The 24,381-nt window shown below is 28.1% G+C and overlaps 5 protein-coding genes across 5 annotated transcripts; 1 reads left to right on the top strand and 4 right to left on the bottom strand.

Moving 5' to 3' along the window:
* Positions 1 to 2,843: 2,843 nt before the first annotated feature.
* On the bottom strand, positions 2,844 to 5,964 carry LOC136084204 (uncharacterized). The gene is made up of 3 exons (XM_065804318.1): positions 4,868 to 5,964; positions 4,411 to 4,804; positions 2,844 to 2,894 (listed from the first exon to the last, which is right to left on the bottom strand). The coding sequence occupies exons 1-3, from the start codon at positions 5,962 to 5,964 to the stop codon at positions 2,844 to 2,846; spliced, it is 1,542 nt and encodes a 513-aa protein (XP_065660390.1).
* Positions 5,965 to 6,041: 77 nt separating this feature from the next.
* LOC136084202 (uncharacterized) lies at positions 6,042 to 6,713 on the bottom strand. The gene has a single exon (XM_065804317.1). The coding sequence runs from the start codon at positions 6,711 to 6,713 to the stop codon at positions 6,042 to 6,044; it is 672 nt and encodes a 223-aa protein (XP_065660389.1).
* A 2,086-nt stretch (positions 6,714 to 8,799) lies between these two features.
* LOC136084201 (uncharacterized) lies at positions 8,800 to 12,703 on the top strand. Its single transcript, XM_065804316.1, has 3 exons — positions 8,800 to 10,051; positions 10,178 to 10,429; positions 12,279 to 12,703. The coding sequence occupies exons 1-3, from the start codon at positions 8,800 to 8,802 to the stop codon at positions 12,701 to 12,703; spliced, it is 1,929 nt and encodes a 642-aa protein (XP_065660388.1).
* A 6,614-nt stretch (positions 12,704 to 19,317) lies between these two features.
* LOC136084200 (uncharacterized) lies at positions 19,318 to 19,797 on the bottom strand. The gene has a single exon (XM_065804315.1). It carries the CDS (start codon positions 19,795 to 19,797, stop codon positions 19,318 to 19,320), a length of 480 nt encoding a protein of 159 aa, XP_065660387.1.
* A 1,731-nt stretch (positions 19,798 to 21,528) lies between these two features.
* Positions 21,529 to 22,821, bottom strand: LOC136084199 (general transcription factor II-I repeat domain-containing protein 2A-like). Its single transcript, XM_065804314.1, has 2 exons — positions 22,768 to 22,821; positions 21,529 to 22,689 (listed from the first exon to the last, which is right to left on the bottom strand). Exons 1-2 carry the CDS (start codon positions 22,819 to 22,821, stop codon positions 21,529 to 21,531), a joined length of 1,215 nt encoding a protein of 404 aa, XP_065660386.1.
* Positions 22,822 to 24,381: the final 1,560 nt, after the last annotated feature.

Raw genomic sequence — 24,381 nt, 5'->3', positions numbered from 1 at the left:
ATATATATATATTGTTCATGGTTTGGGTATTATTTTTATTTGTTTATTATTATGTATATATATTTTTTTTAGAAACTGATCTGACTGTTCTTGGATATCATAATGGTGCACTTGTAATAGCATCAGCTAGTCGTCTGCCCCCACATGGAGGCCAAACTAGGAAACGAAAGTCAGCACCTAAAACTTGGATACAGAATGTGAGAAAGCAGTTAAGACAATTTGGTCAAGCTTATTAAAATAGAAAAGGAGAAAATGTTCCATGCAAGTCTGTAACCACAAGAAAAGACTGTTTAAATTCTTGTAAATTTAAATGTAGACAACATATCAGTGATGAAGAACGAGCACATATATTTTCTGATTTTTGGTCTATGGATGATACCCAAAAAAAGCATTTCTACAGTAGAACTACTGAACGACTCCAGAAGAAACGTCATCGAACCATCAATGAAAATTCGCGAAAAACATGTTTATTTTATTACAGCTTTTTTGTTGGTGATATGCAAACTCGAGTTTGTAAAGAATTTTACCTCACTACTTTAAATATAAGTAGAAGAGTTTATCATCATCATGAAAACAAGAATGATGCTACTGGAAGCCCAGCCTTTTCAAAATGGGGGAAACACACCAAAAAGGTTGTTGATCAAAGATCAAAACAAAGTGTTAAAGATCATATCAATGAATTTCCACGTGTACCATCACACTACTGTCGTAAAAGAACAAAAAAAGAATATTTTGAAGCTTTTTTAAATCTTAATAAAATGTATGAACTTTACTCTACCTATTGCAAAGAAAAGAATATTGCCCCTGTTAAGAAGCATATGTATAGATTCATATTTGAGCATGACTTTAACATCGAATTTCAAAAGCCAAAAACTGATTTATGTGATACATGTTATGAATACCATAATGTAGTAAATCCAACTGAGGAGCAAACCCCAAAATTTTCCAAACATGTAATGTTGAAGAATGAAAATCGAGCAGAACGTGAAAAAGACCGCAAACTTAAGGATAAAAATGTAGCTGTAGTATGCATTGACCTTGAAAATGTAATAAGTTTACCAAAATCAAACATAGGAGCATTTTTTTACAAACGTAATCTCTCAGCTTATAATTTAACTGAGCATTGCTCCCTAAATAAAAAAAGTTTTTGTATGCTTTGGCATGAAGGCATTTCAGGTTGTGCAGGAAATGACCTTGCAAGTAGTGTAACATGCTTGCTAGAGAAGATAATTGCTGACCACCCAGATGTTAATAAACTTATACTATGGTTTGATTCCTGCGTGCCTCAAAATAGAAATAGGCACATGTCCATTGCCTTACGTGAGTTTTTGATACGTTACCCGAAAATCAGGGTAATAGAGCAAAAGTTCTGTGAATCAGGGCATTCTAGTATACAAGAGGTTGACAATATACATAGTCAAATTGATAGAGCACTAGCTCCTCTTGAAATATATAGTCCACTTGGTTTAATCAGAGCAATTGCTAATATTCAAAAGAGAAATCCTTTTTCTGTCTACCAAATGAAAAGATTGGATTTTAAGCATTTTTCAGCTATTGCAGGCTATTTTAATTATAACCTTGTTCCCCATACCCAAATAAAGCATCTGGTTTACAGGGTAGAGTTTTCAGATCATATATACTACAGAAAGTCATTTACTGATGTTTGTTCAGATGTACGAATTAAGCGTCTTCCTAACAATCCACGATCTTCATTAGCTGTGGCAAGACCTCTTGCAGTTGTACCAATGGCTTCTGTCTTAAACCAGTGTGCTCAAATTTCTAATGATAAAGCTAAGGACCTTCAACGTATCTTCAAGTATATGCCTGCTGTAGACATAACATTTTATAATAGTATTTTAAAATAATTTATTTTAATGTCAAAATATTTATGTTTTATGTTTATGTTATGGTGTTAAATGGGCTTCTTATTGAAATTGTTGTTTTTAATGAATTAACCAGATGTGCTTACCTTGCTGAATTTAATCTTTGAAATTCATTTCACTGTGAAATGTATTTTGGATAAGATGTTCTTGGAGCTTATTTCAACCAAAGTTTTATTTTTTTGTAAAAATCTTGGTACATACTTTAGATAATTAAACTTTATAAATATTGCATTTATAAAGTTTTTTTACTAGTTAAAGTAAGATTTTATTCCAATAAAACAGAGATATGCAAAACAGTTCTTTACCTTGCTACAATATATACAATATATATACAAAATACTAATTTGTATTATATTTTTATATAAAAAATGGAGATAGAACAAAATAATATTGTATTTTATAAAATAAGTGTGTAATATATTGTTCTATCTCCAAATCAGGGTGTGGTAATTCAGATACCTGCACATTATATCTTTTGAAGTATTTACTTTTAAACTGTGGTAGCAAGTATGGGAAATTAATATGAATCTAATTTGTTTACGTCTTTTATGTTTAAGTGGTCTACAGGTCCTTTTAAAACTTTGAATTTGATTTTCTCAGTTCGGAAAAACATGGAGTTAGAACAAAATAATTCTAACCTCGCGAAATGATAAAAGACAAAAAGACAGTATAAATACAAAAACAAAAACAAATCAAATACTTCAGCAATAAAATAATTTGTTGCTAACAATCTTCCAGCAGAATAAATTTAAAAATAAAAAAGTAAAAACGACAGAAAATCATGAAAGTTATAAAAACACAAAAAAAAAAAAAAATGCGTTGTTTAATTAAAAAAAAAGCAATATATGTAAACATAAGTATTTGGGCTGATTATTTAATATCATCAAAAATATGAACGAAAAAGACAATTTTATTTTCGTTATCTTTTATACTAATGGTTAGAAACCATTTTAATAAAAGCTAAAGAAAGTGATAAAGATTTAATTTATTTTCAAGCGATTCAGTCCAAACCTTTAAATTGTTTTCAAAAAAGGTATTTGAAATCTAATATATCGAATTCCATGTTCAGTAAATACCGTTTTGAATCATCCTTAAAACTTTGCAAAGTGCAGTTTAAAACGAAGTTTTGTTTTTTACTAAAGATTGGAAGAAATTTTTTCCAAACTAAAGGTCCCCGATATTGAATTTGGTACGAACTTAATTTAAGAAGGTTTATGGGAACCACAAAGTTATTCACTGAAAATTTGGTTGGATATTTATGGGAGATTTCATTAAAGTAGGATTGAAATGTTACTGGAGAAAACCCAAGTTTTGCTTTAAACATAAATAACATTACTTGATGAATATTAAGCTTATAAATATTTAAAGCTCCAAGCTGACGTAAGAGAGGTTCGCATTGTGTTTTTCTATTTGCCCCAAATACTATCCTGCAAGCATGTTTTTGTTTACTATAAATTTTTTTGAGTTTAGTGTGATTAGTGCTACCCCAGGAAATGTTACAGTATGAAAGATAATTGTGTATAAACGAAAAATATAAATTTTTTAAAGACTCGTTATTAAGAAAAGGTTTTGTTCGGTATAACATGGCAATATTTTTTGAGATCTTACCTTCAATATATCTAGTATGAAATTTCCATGACAATTTTTCATCTAAGAGCACTCCCAGAAAGTTTGTAGTCAATTCCCTTTTAATTATTTTATTATTAATTAAAAGATTGGGTAGTTTAAGAGGAATATTCTCGGCTTTACTAGGTTTATGGAATAGGATAAATTTTGTTTTCTCTACATTTAATGATAGTCGGTTACTTATAAACCACTCGTTGATCTTATCTAATTCTTCGTTAAATATTTTAAAAAGAACAGTAATATCTTTGTGAGAATAAAACAAATTAGTGTCATCTGCAAATAAGATAGTATTTAATACTTTTGATGATAAATATAAGTCATTTATATAAAGTAAGAACAATAATGGTCCCAAAATAGAACCTTGGGGTACTCCACAAGTTATTAAGTTGTTTTTTGAGTCTTTTGTTTCTTTAAGTACAAATTGCTTTCTGTTAGTTAAGTATGATTTAAACCAAAGTAAACTTTGATTTTTAACACCATAGTTTTCTAATTTTTTCAAAAGAATTTCATGATTTACTGTGTCGAAAGCTTTGGATAAATCAATAAAAACCCCTATTGTATAGCAATCACTATTAAATCCATTTGATATATGCTTAACCAATTCAATTATTGCATGGTTAGTAGAATGATTTTTTTTAAAACCGTATTGATTTTTATATAAAATCTTATTTTCAGATAGATATTTATAAAGTCTGTTGTACATAATGCGTTCAATTAGTTTAGAAAAGCAGGGTAAGACTGAGATTGGTCTGTAGTTTGAAATATTGGTCTCATCGCCAGATTTGAAAATAGGTGTTATTTTTGCAATTTTTAGTTTATCTGGAATATGACCTGATTTAAGCGAGAGATTAAAAATATGGAATAATGAGGGTTCGATAATATCAAAAACAGATTTAATTACATTAACATTAATTTGATCTATACCTGCACTTTTATTTTTTTTCAGACTATTAAAAGCAGTATGTAGTTCACTTTTGGTTAAAATCGGTTCTTCCATAATTAAATCAGTTGTTGCAAGATATGAATCAAATTTTTTTTGACCAACTGGAATTTTCGCTGCTAGGTTTGGGCCAACATCAAGAAAAAAGTTGTTTAATTTCTCAATAATAACTTCTTTATGATAAATCATTTTTCCCTCAATTATAAGTTTTTGCGGTAAGGTATTTTTTTCAATTTTATTTTTCCCAATTAAGTCTCTAATAACACTCCATGTTTTTTGAGGGTTTCCTTTGTTTTTTTCAAGCAGTTTAGCATAGTAATTTACTTTTGATCGTTTTTTAGTTTTTTCAAATAAACTTTTATAATTTTTGTAATTAGTTTCATTTTTATAAGTTTTATTTTTTAAATATTTATCATACAATTTTTGTTTTTTCCTTGATGATTTTAGTAGGCCTTTGGTCATCCATGGGGATACAACCGACTTTGAGTTTATTACTTTCACTTTTAAAGGAAATGCCTTTTCATACATTTTAGAAAATTGGTTTAGAAATAAATCATAAGCATTATTTACATCGTGTGATTGCAGTACAAGATTCCAATCGACGTAATTATTTAATAAATTTTTAAATTGGCATATGGAACTTTCATTGATATGTCTCATGAATACTGTTGATTTGTGGGTAGCATTATTTAGAGTAACGCTCTCAGTAATAAAGAATATAGGAAAATGATCGGTTAAATCAGTCTTGATTATACCAGTTTTAACACGGCTATTATGAAAATTGTTAGTTATAACATTATCTAATAATGTCGATGATTTTTTAGTTACTCTTGTTGCTTTGTTTATAGTTGGGATAAGGTTGTATTCGAGAAGAATATCAATAAAAGTTTTTGCTTCACTATTTAAGGCATGGTTGAGTAAGTCAATGTTGATATCCCCAACTACGTAAACATGCTTTTGCAATATATTTTTTGTGTTTAGGAATGTGCGCAGATAAATTTTGAATGTTTTTAAACTACCAGCTGGTGTTCTATAAATAGCATTGATTATAAAATTATTAGCTAATTTATTTATTATCTCAACGCATAATGCCTCACAATCTGTATTGTTTACATTAAGATCTTTACGCTGAATAAAATCAATAGAATTGTGAACGTATATGCTTATACCACCACCAACGCAAATATCGCGCATTTGATGAACTGATGTATAGTTTCTTAACTCAAAATTAGAATTTGTTTCATTGCTTTTAAGCCAAGTTTCTGTGAAACAAATTATTTTAAAATCATGATTAAGTTCTCCCAATAAACACTTAAAGTTCTCGAAGTTTTTATTCATACTTCGAATATTAATATGCAATATTGAAAATTTATTCTTATTCTCACAGAGATATTGAGTAGATTCAGGTATTGAATAGTACTCACTTTCTAATAAGGTTTCAGTATGATTATCAGAGTTATTATCGCTAAAAACAATATTTTTAGCATTAATATTAGAAGAGAGATTATTCTCCATTTCTAAAAGTTAAATTAAAATTTGAAAAACTAAAAAAAAAATAAAAATAAAGTATCGTTAAAAGAAATATAAAATATTTACGTTGCTTTTCGAGACCATTCGCGAACCACCAACTTGTCGTATGAAATATACGCAAACATTCCAGCTTCTCGTACTTTTTTCATGCCCGCCCGTAATTCTTTTCTTATTAGCATCGTCTCCGCGCAATAATCCTCATTGATATAAATATTTTCCCCTTTCAATTTCCGAGAGTTTTTTAGAATGTTTTCCTTGTCTTTATAATTGAGCAATTTCAAAACTATGGATCTGACTTTTTTATTGTCTCTAGAACCAGTTCTATGTGCCCTTTCTATTTTTATATCTTTTAACCCAAGAGTTTCTTCAAATAATTTTTTCACTTTAGCCTCACTATCACTCCAATTTTCATTTTTGCTTTCCTTTAAACCATCGACTCTCAGATTGTTTCTTCTGGATCTATCTTCTATTTCTCTAAGCTTACTTTTTAGTTTTAATATCTCGCTGTTGTCTTTTAGCTTTGAACTTATCTCTTTTGTTTTTGATTTCACAAGTTCAAATTTTTCTGAAGCAATATCGTCATTGGTTTGAATAAATTTTTTCATTTCAAGTAAATCATTTTCTAAGGAGACGACTTTTTTATTTGTTTGTTCTAAATCATTTTCGAATTTATTTATTTTTATTAGGTTCTTTATATTTTCTTTTTCGTACTTGTCAAGTCTCTCAGTGAACATTTTCAAGTTCGCAGCTGTTAAAGACGCAAAGCTTTTCTCTTGTTTTTTCAAAAGTTTTTTGGTTTCATCGAAAATTGCATTGCTTTGTTTTTCAAGTTAATCTGCAACAAATTTCTCAATACTTTCTAAATCCATATTATTATGTTATCTTGATAATGTGATATTTTTATTCAGTCTTCTTTTTTATTTTTATTTTAATTATAATAACTAATAAAATAAAAACTATTATTTTTTATTTTTCTATATTAAACTTCTTCCGTTCACACGTCTGCTCTTAATGCTTGCGTATGAGGTTTTTAATTGAATTTAAATTGAATTGATAAACATGTTACGGAATCAACAGAGACAGAATGAGGAGAGGTAGGAACATTTCGAGGATTAGTTTTATATCACATTTTTGATTCTGTGATTCGTGGATTCACTGCTCGTACCCATTCAATAAATTTTTCTATTTTTTTTTTTTTTTGTTGGAATATTAAAAACTGTTTGAATCAGAAATCAAGAGTGCCTGCTCCCATTTTTTTGCAGAAATATTCATGTGACAAGACTGAAAATGAACTGACTTAAGAATTGCTTCTTATGAAACAAATTCATTCGGAAAACTTTGGAGAGAAACCTCTTGTCTCATTCGGCTTATTAAACAAAATTTCTGAGATAAAACTGGGGGAACTTTTCAAGAAATGTAGTGATTGCACTGCGTATCTTTCATTCAATAAATTGAGGCTCTTCAAGAACTTTTTTCGCAAGAACGAACCAATGATCTTGCTATTTTAAGTAATAGGTCTCAATTAGTTCAAAATACTGACTTGATAATGTGATTAAAGAGTTTGTTAAAAATAAGGCAAGAAAAATAACATTGTAAGACACAAAAGCTGGACTACTTAATTATAATTATATACCAGCAGTTTAATGAAAAAATCCTGTGCACGGCCCTGGGTTGAAATCAGGTTAATTAATCAACATCTGAGGTTTGACGTGAAAAATATGTAAAACTTTAAAAAAAATGGCTTCAAAATATTTTAACATTGAAAAAACGGAAAATGCTTGTTGGGTACGTAATCACTTATGACTGTAAAAAATAGGTTTGTCAAAAAAAATTCATCTAGATATGTTGGATGAATAGTTCAATTTAGATTTGCAAAGGTACTTATTTAGAGCCTCGGAGTAGAAACTAATAGATATTATTCTAATGCATCAGCTATCTGTACTTCATTTTCCAAATGATTATAAACAATGACCAGAGAGTGAATCAAGAAACCATTTTTGAGTATTCAAGCTGCAGTTTTATAGAAATATTGACTATAGCTTTTACATTATTTATCATAACCTGCGCAAGCAATCTTTCGACCTGATAATTAAATATATCACTACTTTGGTTAGTTTTCCTTAATTTAATTCAAAAATAGATATTAAATTTATTAATTAACTAATTTGTACAAAATTTTAGAATTCGTACTTAAATAAACAAGCAAACATAAAATAAAAATAGAAATTTTATGAAAGTCCAAACATTTGCATTACAGGTTGGTTGAGCACAAGCTTTAAAAAATGCTGTTTTTTTTTTATGAATTATAAACTCCCAAACTCAGTTAAAATTTAAATTTAGTAAAATTTTAATTAAAAAAAAAAAAAACATCGTTCTTTTGGTTGTATTCTCTTGAGTAATTACTTGATGTTTTTCAAATTGTTAAGTTTACAAAGTATGTTAAGATTTGTTTACAAAAGCGTTCTCTTAGTATATAAAAATTTTGTAACATGAGACTTTACTCAAATATATTTTTAAAAGTAGTATAATTTTATAATTTTTTTATATTAAAACTTTTTAAAACTGGACTTAATACGCTAATATTAACGCGTCGCCTTTTGAAATAAATGGAAAAAATTTAGGAAAAAATTAAAACTCTTTACTAAAATAAATGATATTAAATTTATTTTAACTGAGAGAATAAGTTTTTATAAACTAACCAAGCGTTAATTTTTAGAAGTTCAACCGTTTTCAGAAAATTTATTTTCACGCGAAAACCTACTTCGTGAAATTCGACGTTTTTTACATGGAGCAAACAAGTCAACTTTAATATTATATGGAATGTCCGGTGTTGGGAAGACACAAATTGCAAGAAAGTATTGCGAAATTTATTATAACTTCTACAAAAACTTTGTTTGGATAGACGCAGCAATTGAAAAGTTAAGAACCTCCATGAGAAACCAATGTCAAATATTAGGTTTCGATGTTTATGACTCGAAAGGTGATTATTTGAATATAGAAGTGATTGTTGAAAAAATTCACAACCATTATAAAAATGAACAAACTTTGTATATTTTTGACAATATCGACGATGAAAGTGTTAAAAACCTGACCATGTATATTTCAAGAAAACCGAATTCATTTACGTTGGTTACCTCCCAATGGAGAGCGTGGTCGAATAACGTAAACAAATTGCTAGTTGATGTTTTTACTTCAGAAGAAGCATTCGCTTATGTAAAAAATAATATTAAAGAAAACGCCGATGAAAATATAAGAAACCTCATTAAAGAACTTGGTTATCATCCGTTCGCTATTACTCAGGCAATAAAATATATAAATATTCATAGAATTTCGATAGAAAAATACGTAGATCGATATAGATCGAAACCAGAAATATTAGACAATAACTTTCCAACCGAAGAAGAACCAAAGTCTGCAATAAAAGCAATTAACTTAGTTTTAATAAAATTAGAAAAAAGTAAACCTTTTCCATTTAAAATATTAAACTGTTTATCTCATTGCGACTATCAAAACATAAGTAAACAGTTTATAATCCAAATTTCAAAACAAATGGAAATAAACGAAGAAGATGTAATAGATGAAGCCGTTGGGTTACTAATGAGTTATTCTTTACTAAACTGTTTTGATGATGAAAAATATTCAATGCACGAACTGACACAGCTGACGTGTAGATGTTTTCAAAATAGAAATTCAACTACAAATACGTATCTTAGTTTAATTGAAAATTTATTTATATTTGAATTGAATGAAGTAAAAGATCACATGGATTACGGAAACTATTTTGTTTTCCATTTTATCTGTATGTTTCGCACTAACGGAATAAAAATTTCAAAAACATTTCATAATATGACGACATCTATTACAAAGTTATTATTAAGTAAAGGTTTATTTGAAGAAGCAATCGAAATATTAAAAAGTATTCAAAGTTTTAATACGGAAACTTATGGTGAAAATAATAAATTTACGCTTGATACAAAACTTAATATCGCAAGCTGTTTGTACGCTATGGGAAAATATAACGAAGCTTTAGAAATTTATTATTCTGTTGATAAAATACGAACTGAAATTTTAGGTATCAACCATCCAGATACAATGTCAACAAAAAATAATATCGCAATCTGTTTGAAAGCTATGGGAAAATATAACGAAGCTTTAGAAATTTATTATTCTGTTGATAAAATACAAACTGAAATTTTAGGTATCAACCATCCAAATACAATGTCAACAAAACATAATATCGCAAACTGTTTGTACGCTATGGGAAAAAATAACGAAGCTTTAGAAATTTATTATTCTGTTGATAAAATAGAAACTGAAATTTTAGGTATCAACCATCCAAATACAATGTCAACAAAAAATAATATCGCAGTCTGTTTGGACGTTATGGGAAAATATAACGAAGCTTTAGAAATTTATTATTCTGTTGATAAAATACGAACTGAAATTTTAGGTATCAACCATCCGGATACAATGTCAACAAAAAATAATATCGCAAGCTGTTTGTACTATATGGGAAAATATAACGAAGCTTTAGAAATTTATTATTCTGTTGATAAAATACGAACTGAAATTTTAGGTATCAACCATCCGGATACAATGTCAACAAAAAATAATATCGCAATCTGTTTGAAAAATAAAGAAAAACAGCAAACAGGTTGTTTAATTATTTGATTATTATTTTAGTTTTAATATATGTAAAGCGTTATACTTAACTTATAATTGACAAACATTTTTCTTTAAAACTTGTTGAACTCAGTTCTTAATTCTTATAAAAATTTTCTTAATTTTTGTTATTTTCGTATAGCGCATTTTTTTAAAATAAAACGAAAGCTCATTTGCTTTATCATATATATACATGTTATAAATTGTATTTATTATTGATTATAAATTAAAAAATGAAACTAATTTATGGTTTTTACTAATTTTAGTTATTTACTCAAATAATTAAAGTATTTAAATTGGTTTAGTTAATTTATAAAAGTGTGTTATTGCGATATAATATATATATATATATATATATATATATATATATATATATATATATATATATATTTATATATCTCTCTCTCTTTCTCTCTCTCTATATATATATATACATATACATATATATATATATATATATATATATATATATATATATATATATATATATATATATATATATATATATATAATATATATATATATTTGTTAAAAGTATATTCAAAACGTGAACCAAGGAATTTGATTCCCATAGGAATTATAGCATAGAATGTTTAAAACGGTATATGTTACATTTGTAAACTCTCACTATAATAATTTTCTTTACGTAAGTGATGATGATTTAATTCTTCTATTCTTATTAGTTTAAATTAGATAGATGTTAAATAAAATTTATCATCGTTTAAAAAAATAACACTAAGAATATTGTGATCTTAATAGATTGGTAACACGAATAAGAATAGTCCCAACAAAGCGGGAAGAGTCTTTATTAAACATGTTATGTTTTGAGATTGATTTCGTTTAAAAAATAATATTATTTTATGGACATATTTTGCTGACATATATTTATTCTGAATAAGTGTTGCAGTATGTTAATTTCACATATGTGTATATATATATATATATATATATATATATATATATATATATATATATATATATATATATATATATATATATATATATATATATATATATGTAATTCCATTTTTAACGGGTGATGCAGAAGTTATCGGACAAATCCTAATTTCATTATTTGAGCATAATAATTAGTTTTTGTGGTTTTATGCGTAGGAATAAACGTTCTATAAAACATAAACTTTATTATTTGAAACACAATTATTTAAAATGAGGTTAAATACAGCTGAACGAGAACCTTTTCAAAAGCGACTAAAAATGTTTTTTGTAAATAAACCTAATCTAAAAAAAAAAAATCGTAAATCGTTTTGAAGAGGAAGGATTTGCTCGAAATACAATATATGATAACCTACAAAGACTTAAAACTGATCAATCGTTTTCTGATAGAAAGCACCCTGGTCGTCCGACATCCTGGACTAGAGAAAAGAAAGCCGAATTAACGAGACTTGTCAACAATCGAAAAAGGGTCAGTCAGAGAAAAATAGGTTTTAAATTCGGTTTAAATCAATTGGTCGTCAGTTAAAAAAAATGAATATTAAATATAGAAAACGTGAAGACTCCAAAATACATTATAGAACAACAAATAAAGGCAAAGAAAAGAAGCAGGAAACTAGTTAACCAACTCTATAACACAAAATCGCTTCTAGTCATCGATGACGAAAAATACTTTTGTTTTGCAGGGGACAACATGCCTGGAAATTCTGGATACTACACAAACAACAAAAAGACATGCCCAGAAAGTGTTCGTTTTATAGGAAAAGAGAAATTTCCAAAAAATTTATTAATGTGGATAGCCATATCTGACCGTGGTATGTCCGAGCCATTGTTTCGCACTTCCAAGGCTGTAGCGATCAATTCATCAATCTATATTAATGAATGTTTAGAAAAACGACTTCTTCCATTTATTCACAAGTATGATGGAGACTTTAACTATTTATTTTGGCCAGATTTAGCAAGTTCTCATTATTCTAAAGATTCTCTAAATTGGATTGACCAATATGTCTATTACGTTGATAAAGAATCAAATCCCCCAAATGTGACTCAAGCACGACCAATTGAAATTTTTTCGGAACATTTGGCACAGAAGGTTTACGAGGGAGATTAGCAAGCTTCAACAGAGCAAGTTTTGATTGATCGCATTAAACTAAAACTACAAGAAATTGATTTAAACTTTTTACAGTCGCATATGAAAGGCGTCAGAGCAAAATTGAGATCAATTGCAGATGGTGGTGTTTTTTCATATAAAAAATAATATATTTTTAATAAAAGATAAATGCTTTATTTAAAAAAAATATAATTGTAGTTTGTTTTTTTATTTATAAATAAGTTATTGATGTTTTTATTTTGTCCGATAACTTCCGCATCACCCGTTAGCTTAGGGAAAATAGGTCAAAATGAGCACCTTGGTAATATAAGCATACTTAAAGATTTTCTTATATGTAAGCGGTGAAATTAAAGCTGCTTTGTATCTTTTGAGTCAACTTTATGTGGTGATAACAGGAATCAGTACATTTTGCGAAAATTTATATGCAGTAATTAGCGGCCAGTGGCGTCCCGAAGAGAAAGGATAATTAGGAAATTAGCGTCTATAAACAATAAAATAGCTTTATGTACCAAAATTTTTCCACTTTATCCTGTTACATTAGCTAAAATATGTAACATGAATTGGGTAGTTGTAATTTTCACATTACATTTATTTTTGTTTCCTTATTTTTATATTTGTAGTTATTGCTATTATGTTTATATACTAAGTTTTATATTTAGTTATATTATATACTACAAATATAAAAGTTAATAATAATATAGTATAAGTTAAAAAAGTTTTATTAAAAAAAAAATAAAAAATGTCTATATATTTTCATTCAGTAAATAACGCACTACAATCAGCGGTTGGAAGTGAAATGTTAAAACTCAAACATTACACACGCTCTATATAAGAAAGTTACACACGCTCTAAATAAGATTTTATTATAAACTAGAGGAAATATATATTGCTACGTCTTGCTGTTGATCTAAAATGAGATTTATAACAAAAAAACAAACACTTAGTATATTTTGGGAAAAAACATTTTTTAAGTCAAGAATATTTATTATATTTCAAATTTTAAAATTCTATAATGAAAAATTAATATCTTTAGGGCAACCAAACATAAGGGGCCCCATAATAAAATTGCGCACCCGGTGCTAGGTGTGCCGATAATACGGAACAGATGGTATATTTGATTGCTTTTTTACCACAGTAGTTGTTTTATTACGGTAGTTAACACCTTTATCACGTTTACTGAAATATAACACAGAACAGAAACATGACAAAAATAGTTATTTTTAAATAAGAAATAAATTGATACGAGTGTTATGATATGAACTTTATATATATATATATATATATATATATATATATATATATATATATATATATATATATATATATATATATATATATATATATATATATATATATATATATATATGTATATGTATATATATATATATATATATATATATATATATATATATATATATATATATATATATATATATATATATATATATATATATATATATATATATATATATATATATATATATATATATATATATATATATAGGGTAGATTAGGGTTATATGAGCACCTTAAGCAAAAATTGGAATAATTTCAAAAATAATTAAGCTGGATCCAAAATTTTTGCGACTAAACAATATTTAGGGATCCCTTCTCATGATCCACTTAGATAATTGGGCACCCGAAATTTTTCTTAAAAACACAGAGGTTTTAAAAAAGTCACAAAAATGCTCATATTACCCAGACCACTTGGCAATATGAGCACTTTAAATTAGCTCACAAAAAAACATTAATTTTGTAAAAAAAATACCAACCTGACTATTAGAACTAATTTTTGGAATATAATGATTCGTTATTAACAAAACTTATCATTAAAAGATCAAATTTAAGCCACTTTTTGTTGAAACAATACTACTATGTTTTCCGCAAGAAAAAAAAAAAGTTAGTTCGTTATTTTTTCAATTTTATCAACTCAAACCTCTGAACGATAAAAATTCCATTTTGTTGAATTTAAATTACAGAAAAATATTTAGTATTGTTAAAATATTAAAAAAGTTTTACTTTATTTTATTTTTATTCAAAAAACCAATTAAACCAATGCTTTTTTAGGAATTTAAACTAGGTAATTTCAATAAAAATCACTGGGTAATTTGAGCATGCTCATATTACACAAAAATGGCATCTTTAAATAAAGTCAAAACTAAATGTTTCTATGCATTGTTTTTCAAGCCAAAAAGTATTGGATTTTTAGCTAACATATTTTTCTTTATGAAAAAATTAATTTCATTATTTTAGCACCAAAATTTCGCGCCACAGATTTATTCATGCGCGATGATATTATTTTAAAAACGCAAAAAATTTAACAGCGTTTTAATTAGATGATGCCCGCTAATTACTGCATATAGATTTACGCTAATTGTACTGATTCCTGTAATCACCACATAAAGTCGATTCAAAAAATACATAGCAACTTTAACTTCACTGCTTACATCTAAGAAATCTTTAAGTATGCTCATATTACCAAGGTGCTCATATTACCCTAACCTACCCTATATATATATATATATATATATATATATATATATATATATATATATATATATATATATATATATATATATATATATATGTATATATATATATATATATATATATATATATATATATATATATATATTTGAACAGCTTTAAAATGTATTTTACACAACAGAGTGCTCAATGTTCTTCAAACAACAGAGCAATTATATATTAGTAGAAAATCACTTAACAAAAATTTTTTACGTTTTACACATGAAACACAGTGTAAAATGAACAAAATTTTGTTAAGTTATCTTCTACTAATATATATATATATATATATATATATATATATATATATATATATATATATATATATATATATATATATATATATATATATATATATATATATATATATATATATATATATATATATATATATATATATATATATATATATTAAGTAATACAATCGTAAAAAATATTTTGGTTTTATCTAAAGTGTTAAGCTATATTTTTCGGAAAGAAATTGAACATTCTGAGAAACAGAAATTATGTTCTGACATATCATCAAATGAAAAGCATAAAAATAAAATATCTTGAACAGATACAAGAATTTCTCAGCGGAAAGAACAACAATGTTCTTAATAACTTAAAGTAAAAACTTGATATTGAGAGTCTTTTTCTAGCAATATATTACATTATTAGTTACAAAATAATAAAAGAGGAAACCAAATTAAAAAAAAAAATTAAAGAGCAGCATTGAGTAATTCATTTTTTTTTTGTTAGCGAAACTGTTAAAAAAGCTCAAAAAATTGGAGTTCCACTTCTACTAAGTACTGTTAAATATCAAAAATCAGATAGCCGCGACTTTTTCATACATTTTCGTAGTAAACTTTAATATTTTGCCTATTTCCATTTATATATATTAAAATTTATTATTCTAGTGAAAATATGTGGTATATATATTTCTTTTTTCTATTTTCATTTCATTATGGAATTTCTATAAATAATATAAACAAGATCCAAGCACCAGTACCGCTTAATTTTTATTTTGACAGATATGGCTGGAAAAAAAGATAAAGACGGAAGATTATCTAAAAGAAAAGATAAAGACAGAAGATTATCTAAAAGATCTTTATTTGGAACGCAAGCCTTTATCAACATACATTGTCAAAAACGTTTGTCTTTATCTCAAAGAAACATAGAAACTGAAGAATCTTGAGGTCAACCTGGCGGCAGTATTTCATATTCAGGTATATTCGTAAACATATTTTGTAAAATAAAATATGAACATGTCTAGCTAATGAAAACAGAGTGTAGTAATAATAATATTAAAAAATTATAACCGGTAAAAATACTCTAGTACAATTATGTGTTTGAAATTGGTCTTAAGATTCCGTCAGTTCGTGAAATTTATTCTGAAAAGCTTTTTTTATATTATAGGTTCGAACTCTGATACCGGCGATGATCAAGTTATAAAACCAGTCTGTAAAATGAAGGTATTTCCCATTAAGTAACTATTTTCATTTGTTTCCGAAGCTAATAAGTATATTTGTTTGATGTGTCCAGAAAATGGAAGGCTTGTATCCACATACATGAGCCTGAGCCAAATCTGCGGAAAAAATTTTTTCATGTTCATAAAAAACCGGAGTACCTTTACGATTCTCAAAAAGAAAAAAAAATTTCTCAAGATCAATTCCTCGGAACCAAGAACAGATATGAAATAAATGAAGCCATAATAAATTGCATTATTCAAGATAGCCGCCCTTTCAATGAATTTCATAAATCTGCTATGCAACTTTTAAACACTTTTGCTCCGCATTACAAGCCACCTCATTGAAAGACAATTGATTGAGAAAGCGGTGCTATCAATACAAGAATGATCTTAATGCTAAGCTTAAATCAGTTACCTGCATAGCACTAGCTACAGATTTGCGGAAAAATTGAGTTGGATTGTATTGGCTTTGCAAAACAGCGCATTATCGAACAAAAAAGTTTAAATATAAATCAAAAGTAGTTTGCTTTCGTAGGTATTATGGAAGGCAATAAAGTAATAGACTTACAGCATTTGTACAAAAAGAAATTAACAAACTTGAAATTGAATCTAAAATTATTTGAATTACAACTGACAACGCTGAAAATATTAAAAAGGCGATGGGATCTATTGCTTTACGACTTTCATGCGTTTGTCATAATTTAAATCTTGTTTTGAACCATGGAATCAAATTGTGGACTAAACTATCACATAAATTGTTAGATAGCACAGCAGATGTAGATGAAGATCTTATATATTACAATAATTGTAATGAAAGTGATATTGAATCTAATGGAAATACTTCATCTGACAATCAAGAAGAAATTGCATGCACTTATGGCAAAGAAGACGTTAGCTCAGATGATGAATTAAGTCTTAAATCCATTTTATGAGCCAAAAAATCTTAAAATAGTTTTTTTACTATACTATCACATTTATTCTTACAATGTACTATCACATTTAGCAACCAAAAATGTTTTAAATTGGTTTTTAAAGGTTACGTTACGTTCATAGTTTTTAACGTGACTTAATTTCATGTTTGTAAACCAAGCTGACCGCACCCGGGTCTTGTTAAGTCTGTTTAACACAGGCCATTTTTATATTATTTGTATGACCTCTTTGTTTCAATAGTTTTTAGTAAACGGTAATTTGCTACCATTTACTAAAAATTCTTTGTGTTACTCGGAATTTAATTCTCTTAAATATTTTGACACTAATAAAGGACCTCCCTTCCTCGTTTTTGTCTTAATGGTGGCCAGAAGAATAGAGTTATTTTAATTAATAGAGTTATTATTTTTTTAGTTGCGAACCCCGTTTAAAAACATCCCTTAAGTTAGGTACAACAAATTATTAGGCATAAAAAAGAGAAATTTAAAAAAAAATTGAACTAATTGCATATATTTATATCATTTTAACTGACAAAAATTTACAATAAAAGAAAATCAGGTTTTTTTTTATAAATCGTATTAATGCGTCAATCGTAAATCTTAAATAAAAAAAAAGTGGAATTATAATACCTTAAAAAGTATAAAAAAAAACAATAATAATAATAAAAAAAAAAAAAAAAAAAAAAACACCACATAATAACTCAAAATCACTTTATCTATTTATAGTAACCTATGTTGATAAGGCAACATAAACATGTTTCGAAGTACAAAAGGATTAAATATACTCAAAAAAAAAAAAAATCAAAATAAGATATAAATTGCATTTTTAGCAAAATGTTGTCTTGGCTTTTAGTAAATAAATAAAAGCAATAAGTTCCAATTATGAATTTTTTACCAATAGACACCAACGTGTAGGTAAGCCAAGCAGTCTATCAACACAAAACATCACAACAATAACACTTAACAATAGAATATTTACACCCTTGATCCTAAAATCCAGCGAAAATAACAAACCAAATTAAAATATGAAAGACAAAATTAGAAAACCAATTTTAAGTTAACTATATTTATCTTTTTACAAAACATATAAATACATAAAAGTATATTTGCTTTTATATTCAATATTATTTATTCAATTACTTCAAATTTAGGTCATTAAAACGCCCTAGATTTAAAGATCAAGATTGCATACTCTCTCATACACATTACGCTAAACATTAACAAACATTATGTGTTTCCAGAATAATTAAAAAAGAATAGACAACACAACCTAGCTCTAAAGCAGTAACACCGCATGGCACTAAATGTTGCCACACCTCTGCTATAAGTACACCGCTTGGCTGGCAAGGTTATTAATCTTGCTCAACATAATGCCGAGTCAAACCACTTTGAAAACATGGAAACAACATAATTTTAACATATATACAACTGTAAACAAATATGGTTTTATATAACACATATAAACACATTTTATAACAATATTAAATGACAGATATATTTATCAAAAACTATGAAAAAAAAATTAAAATAATAAATAAAGTTATACATGCAAAATGTGCTCACAACCTACAAACAGTAAGTTTTCAAATTGAAAATCTAAAGAATATAAATTAAGAACATTAGAATATATAACATTATTTGTGTAACACTTTCAACCTACCATACCTTGAATGAGATGTTTATCAATTTTGAAAAACAAACTATTAAATGCTCTAGTTCTTGAACATGCAACATATAGTTGACCATGAGAGAAACACGGTTTTTTGAGATATAATAATTTTAATAATTGTCATTGAATAAACCAATCTGACAGGAAACTGACGATCTTTTAGAAAAAAAGGTAAATTAGAATCTGATGGAGCCAACTGAATTCGAGGGACGAAAACCCATTTACCACCAGAAAAACCTGTCAAAACCTCTGCATCAATATAATTATTTTGGAGAGCACAAACTTTCATTCGAGTACCATTGCATAACCCAGCTTTGAGATGATAGTTTATGAGTAGCATAATTACACACCCAATTTTCAATTTTAAACAATGAGGTGACATACCTGAAGGAGTTAAGCTGTTCAAAAACTCAACAGGAAAGTTATTTCTTTCATTAAGGTCATCAGTATCAAATTGATCAGCACTTAAACAAATTTTGATCTCACCCGGCAGACATTCACCTTCCCCATTTTGCACTCTCATATTTTCAGTTAATGCAAACTTCTGCACCCATTGCAAATGCAAAGAACATTTTATACAGAATTCTACTATTTCAGCTGGTTGTCCTCTTTTCACAACACGCAGAATTTGCCTAAAAACACCACCAAAAAGAATGACTTTTGCTCCGAACGGAAAGTTGTTGTTGCAAATATCTTTTAACAACCTATTAATTGCATTTAAGGCATGTTTAGGTATAATGGATGTTTCATCAAGCAAAAACAAACTAACTTTTCTTAAAAAATGCCCGTGTATAGAGTTAGGAGTTAAATTACATGTGCTAATATCCAATATTGGAACAGGTAGTTTGAATAAGCCATGCAATGTAGATCCATTGAAGAGAAGAAGAGTTGCTGCTATGCCATTCCATGCAGCTGTAGCAGATTTAAAGCCCCTACTTATGGTTTCAGCTATCAAATAATTATAAGTAAAGGTTTTTCCACTACCAGATGGTCCATCTATGAAAAATAATTTAGAATGTTGGTTTTCTGCACTTGGTTGCTCATTCAGTGCAGCAAGGAAAGCATTTCATACATTTAATTGATTGACATTAAGCAACAGTCTCATTTGGTTGGCATTGTCAATAGATTGTTGATCATTTTCATAAAAATTTTCTAGATTTAGTCGCATAAACTCATTAATAACAGGCAGATTGTAATCAGCCAGCGTTTTACCACTTTGATTTATAATCTTTTTAATTTGATGAAGAGTAGCTTGTTCAGCTATTAGAAGTGGGACTGAGCGGTGAATGAAATCTTCCATCATAAAAGCTTTGTATGTATTCCAGAGATGCAAAGGATTGTCAGGTTCACAAAAGGTCAAAATAATTGAAAACAACTGTCTAATTTGCTTTGGCATACGTGTTAACACCGCCTCAGAAAGAGTATTTTGCCATTCAGTGTCATCTTGAAACATACCTTTTAAAACACATGCTTCACGAAATGTTTCAAGGACAATACCATTAACAGTACGCACATCCTCCCAAGATGTTGCACCTTTTGATTGCAAAAGCAACAGTCTAAGAAAAAACAATTCTCTAGTTGGATTAACTTTATACATTCTTACTATCACCTTTTTTACCACCGCTTTGTCTAACCTTCCATTTACAATGTTTATCATCAAGTATAAAGTGATAAGGAATGTCTACATACAAATAGCGATGTTCTCTTTCATTTTCAGTATTTAACTTAAACCATGCCGTTAGGTACGCATCACGTTGAGCTGCACAATCTAAAGCCATTTGTTTTGCTCCTTCTCTAAACCAGGGATGTCCAACCTTTTTACAGTAAGGGCCAATAATTCGTTTCAAAATTAACTTGAGGGCCACAAACATAAAATACCCAAAATAAAATTATTAAATTTGAAGTTTTTATTTAAATTTAAATAAACAGTTACACTCATAGTTAAGGTTCAAAGTGAAGCTATTCAAAAGTTCGATCAATGTGAAACTTGACACTGTTTTTTTTTGCATAAATGATCTATGTCTGCTTTTATATTTGATGATGCAATTCGAAGGGTATTAGTAAGGTGTTCATCTGTCAATCTATTTCTCTGTTCTGTTTTTACATACTTCATTTTTGAGAATAACTGTTCGCAGATGTATGTGCTTCCATAAAGTGAAAAATATTTAATAGCATGTCTGCACAAATGAGGAAAAACTTCAATGCTCATGTATTTTTTATAAAATTCTAACAATTCTACTTCTTTGTAGGCTTCTTAAGAGTCAATTGTATTAATATTTCTTTCTGATAATGCCTTGAAATGGACAAGTACTTTAGAACTTAATTGTTGTTTCAGAAGTTTTAATTTTAAAACAAATGTTTCTACATTTTCAAACAATTTACTAATAAGTTGATCTTTACCCTGCAACTTAAGATTTAATTCCATTAACATCTGAGTCATGTCAATCAAAAATGCCAAATTATTCAGACAGTCAATATTTTCAAGCAAGCTTGTGTCTTTCCCTTTAATTTTTAGAAACAGCACTATTTCAGGTAATAGTATCCAAAATCTTTTCAGAGTAGCAGCTCGACTAAGCCATCTAACCTGGCTGAAATAAATTACATCTTCAGCCTCACTACCACAACCTTCAAGTAATTGTTTGAAATGTCTGTGATTAAGGCCACGACTTCTTATAAAGTTAACAGTATGAACAACAAGTTCCATAACATTCTTCATCTCCAATACTTTTGCACATAACTGCTCTTGGTGTATAATGCAGTGATATGAAATAATTTCATGATTAATGGATTTCTTAAGTAATGCAATAAATTCAATATTTTTTCCTGTTAGTGCACTTGCTCCATCTGTAGTGACACCACAGAGTTTCTTTTCTGGTAATTCAAATTTCACCAATGTTTTTTTTACTTCAGAGAGAATATCTTCTCCTTTTGTTGTGTCCTTCATATGATCAATATCTAACAGTTCTTCAATTACTTCAAAGTTACTAGTTATACCTCTATTAAAACTGGCTAGCTGAGCAGTATCACCTCTGTCTGTTGATTCATCCAGTGCCAGACTATAGGCTTCACATTTATTTAATTTTTCTTTTAATGATAATTCAATATTTTTTGATAGATATTCAACTCTTCTAGCAATAGTCTGGTGTGAGAGGCTAAGATCTTCAACAGTAGGTGTTTTTTCAGGACAAAAAGGTTTACCTTTTTTTGCAATAGCTTCTGCCATTAAAAACCTTATTTTGGTAGCACTGTAAGAGCTAATCACTTTAGTTTTCATCACTGATTGTTGTGCAAGAAAAGTTTTCTTCAACAATTCAATCTTATCAATTCGAAATTGGCCTTTAAATTTGTCATAACTTACAGCATGTTTTGTAGTGTAGTGCCTGTTCACATTATAACTTTTACACACGGCAATTTTCTCCAAACAAATTAGACATATAATAGAATTACTTTGTTCATGTACAAAATAGTCAGTTGTTTAAGAAGGATTAAATACACGACCCCCATGACCGCTTTCAGTATCAGATATACGTCTTTTAGCTGAAGCCATCTCTATTAAATATATAAAAATAATGTTTTTTCTTTAGCGCGCGTTTTATTATTTCAAATGCGGATTTATATAGTGAAAGTATAATCGAAATCGAATGTATAATTCGAATTATAAATATATAAATAATATGCTGTTGCTGTAGAACTTATTTTATTATTGTTATTTGAAATTTTTATTAAAATAAAAATTCAAAATTAATGGACCGTGATATGCGGGCCATGCCATAGGCTGACGAGGGCCACCTTCTGGCCCGCGGGCCACGCGTTGGACAACCCTGCTCTAAACTACACTAATTGATTTTGAGGTAGATGAACTTTAAGGCGTATAAGAGTGTGTGACGTATGACTTATTTGATACTCGAAAACTTGTCACAATGCCTTAGGTCCACTGACATAACGACAATCTAAAAAAGTGTTTACTTCATCATGATTAATTTGTTCATTTATTAAAATATTGGCACAGTCGTGACCCTTGTATATATATTTGTACAAATATTTAACAGCCTTAACAGACATGCAAGCTTCAACATTAATGTGAGCTTGATATTTTTTTGATAACCATGGATTGTAAGGTACCACCCAGCGGTTACGTACATTGTTACCTTTAATATTGATAACCAAACCATTATCATGACGTCTATAGCGTGAATAACCATTATGAACTGCTACTGTGTTAGCATTAAATTCTTTTGGATAGTTTTTGCTGCACACCACGTCTTTTATGCAGGGAGAATTTGGATTCAGTATGCCACGTGGACCGTGAATCATGCAAGTTTTAACGACGTCATAAAGGTCTCGATTAAAAGTCGGATCTGGAATTTCTGCAGATATTAAATTATTGATATCATGTGCTGTTTCAATTTTATCATCATTTGCAAAGTGAAGTAAAATATGAACATGTGGCAAACCAAGCTTTTGAAATTCAATAACCTGAACATTGTTTGTTCAGGTTATTGAATTTTAATGCTTAAAAATGTCATCGAGAAGGTGATTTAATTTGAGTTTAAATACTGGAGTAACCAAGTCAGGTCTATCATTTGCTGTCTGACCTGGATATAAATTTTCAGTTATTTTGCGCCATTTTGCGTTGCAAGTGAAGGTATTAAAAAGATCTGGTTTACCATAATTTTTAATTATAGCCATAGCATCTTTAAAGTTTTATTTTAAAGCTCTAGGGCCTCCTTCATAATTCGATGGCAAAACTACAACACGCCCTAGTTTAACAATATGATCATTTCCAAGGTTGTTTATATGTGTATTTAAGACATCATTCTGCTCGCTTCTCAGTTTGTTTTGGCTATTTCTGATGAAACCAAGGCGCTGGCCTTCAATTTTAACATACGCATCAACAGCATATTGCTGAAACAGTTTTTTGCCAAAAAAGAGTAAAGAAAAAAGTTGACTAACGGAAAGTTTATAATTGTAATACTGAAATAATGTAACATAATTTCTAACCAATGTAGCACGTTCAGCGTTGTGAACCAATTGATTATTCCAACAAGCATCACCCCTCTCGGTGATGCTGGTTGGCATAATCATATTTATAGACGTACTTGATATA

This window comes from Hydra vulgaris, chromosome 08 (assembly GCF_038396675.1).
Source record: "Hydra vulgaris chromosome 08, alternate assembly HydraT2T_AEP".
In the NCBI taxonomy this organism is placed as follows: domain Eukaryota; kingdom Metazoa; phylum Cnidaria; class Hydrozoa; order Anthoathecata; family Hydridae; genus Hydra; species Hydra vulgaris.
Note: the sequence above shows the minus strand (reverse complement) of the source record. Positions and strands in the feature narration are given on the sequence as shown.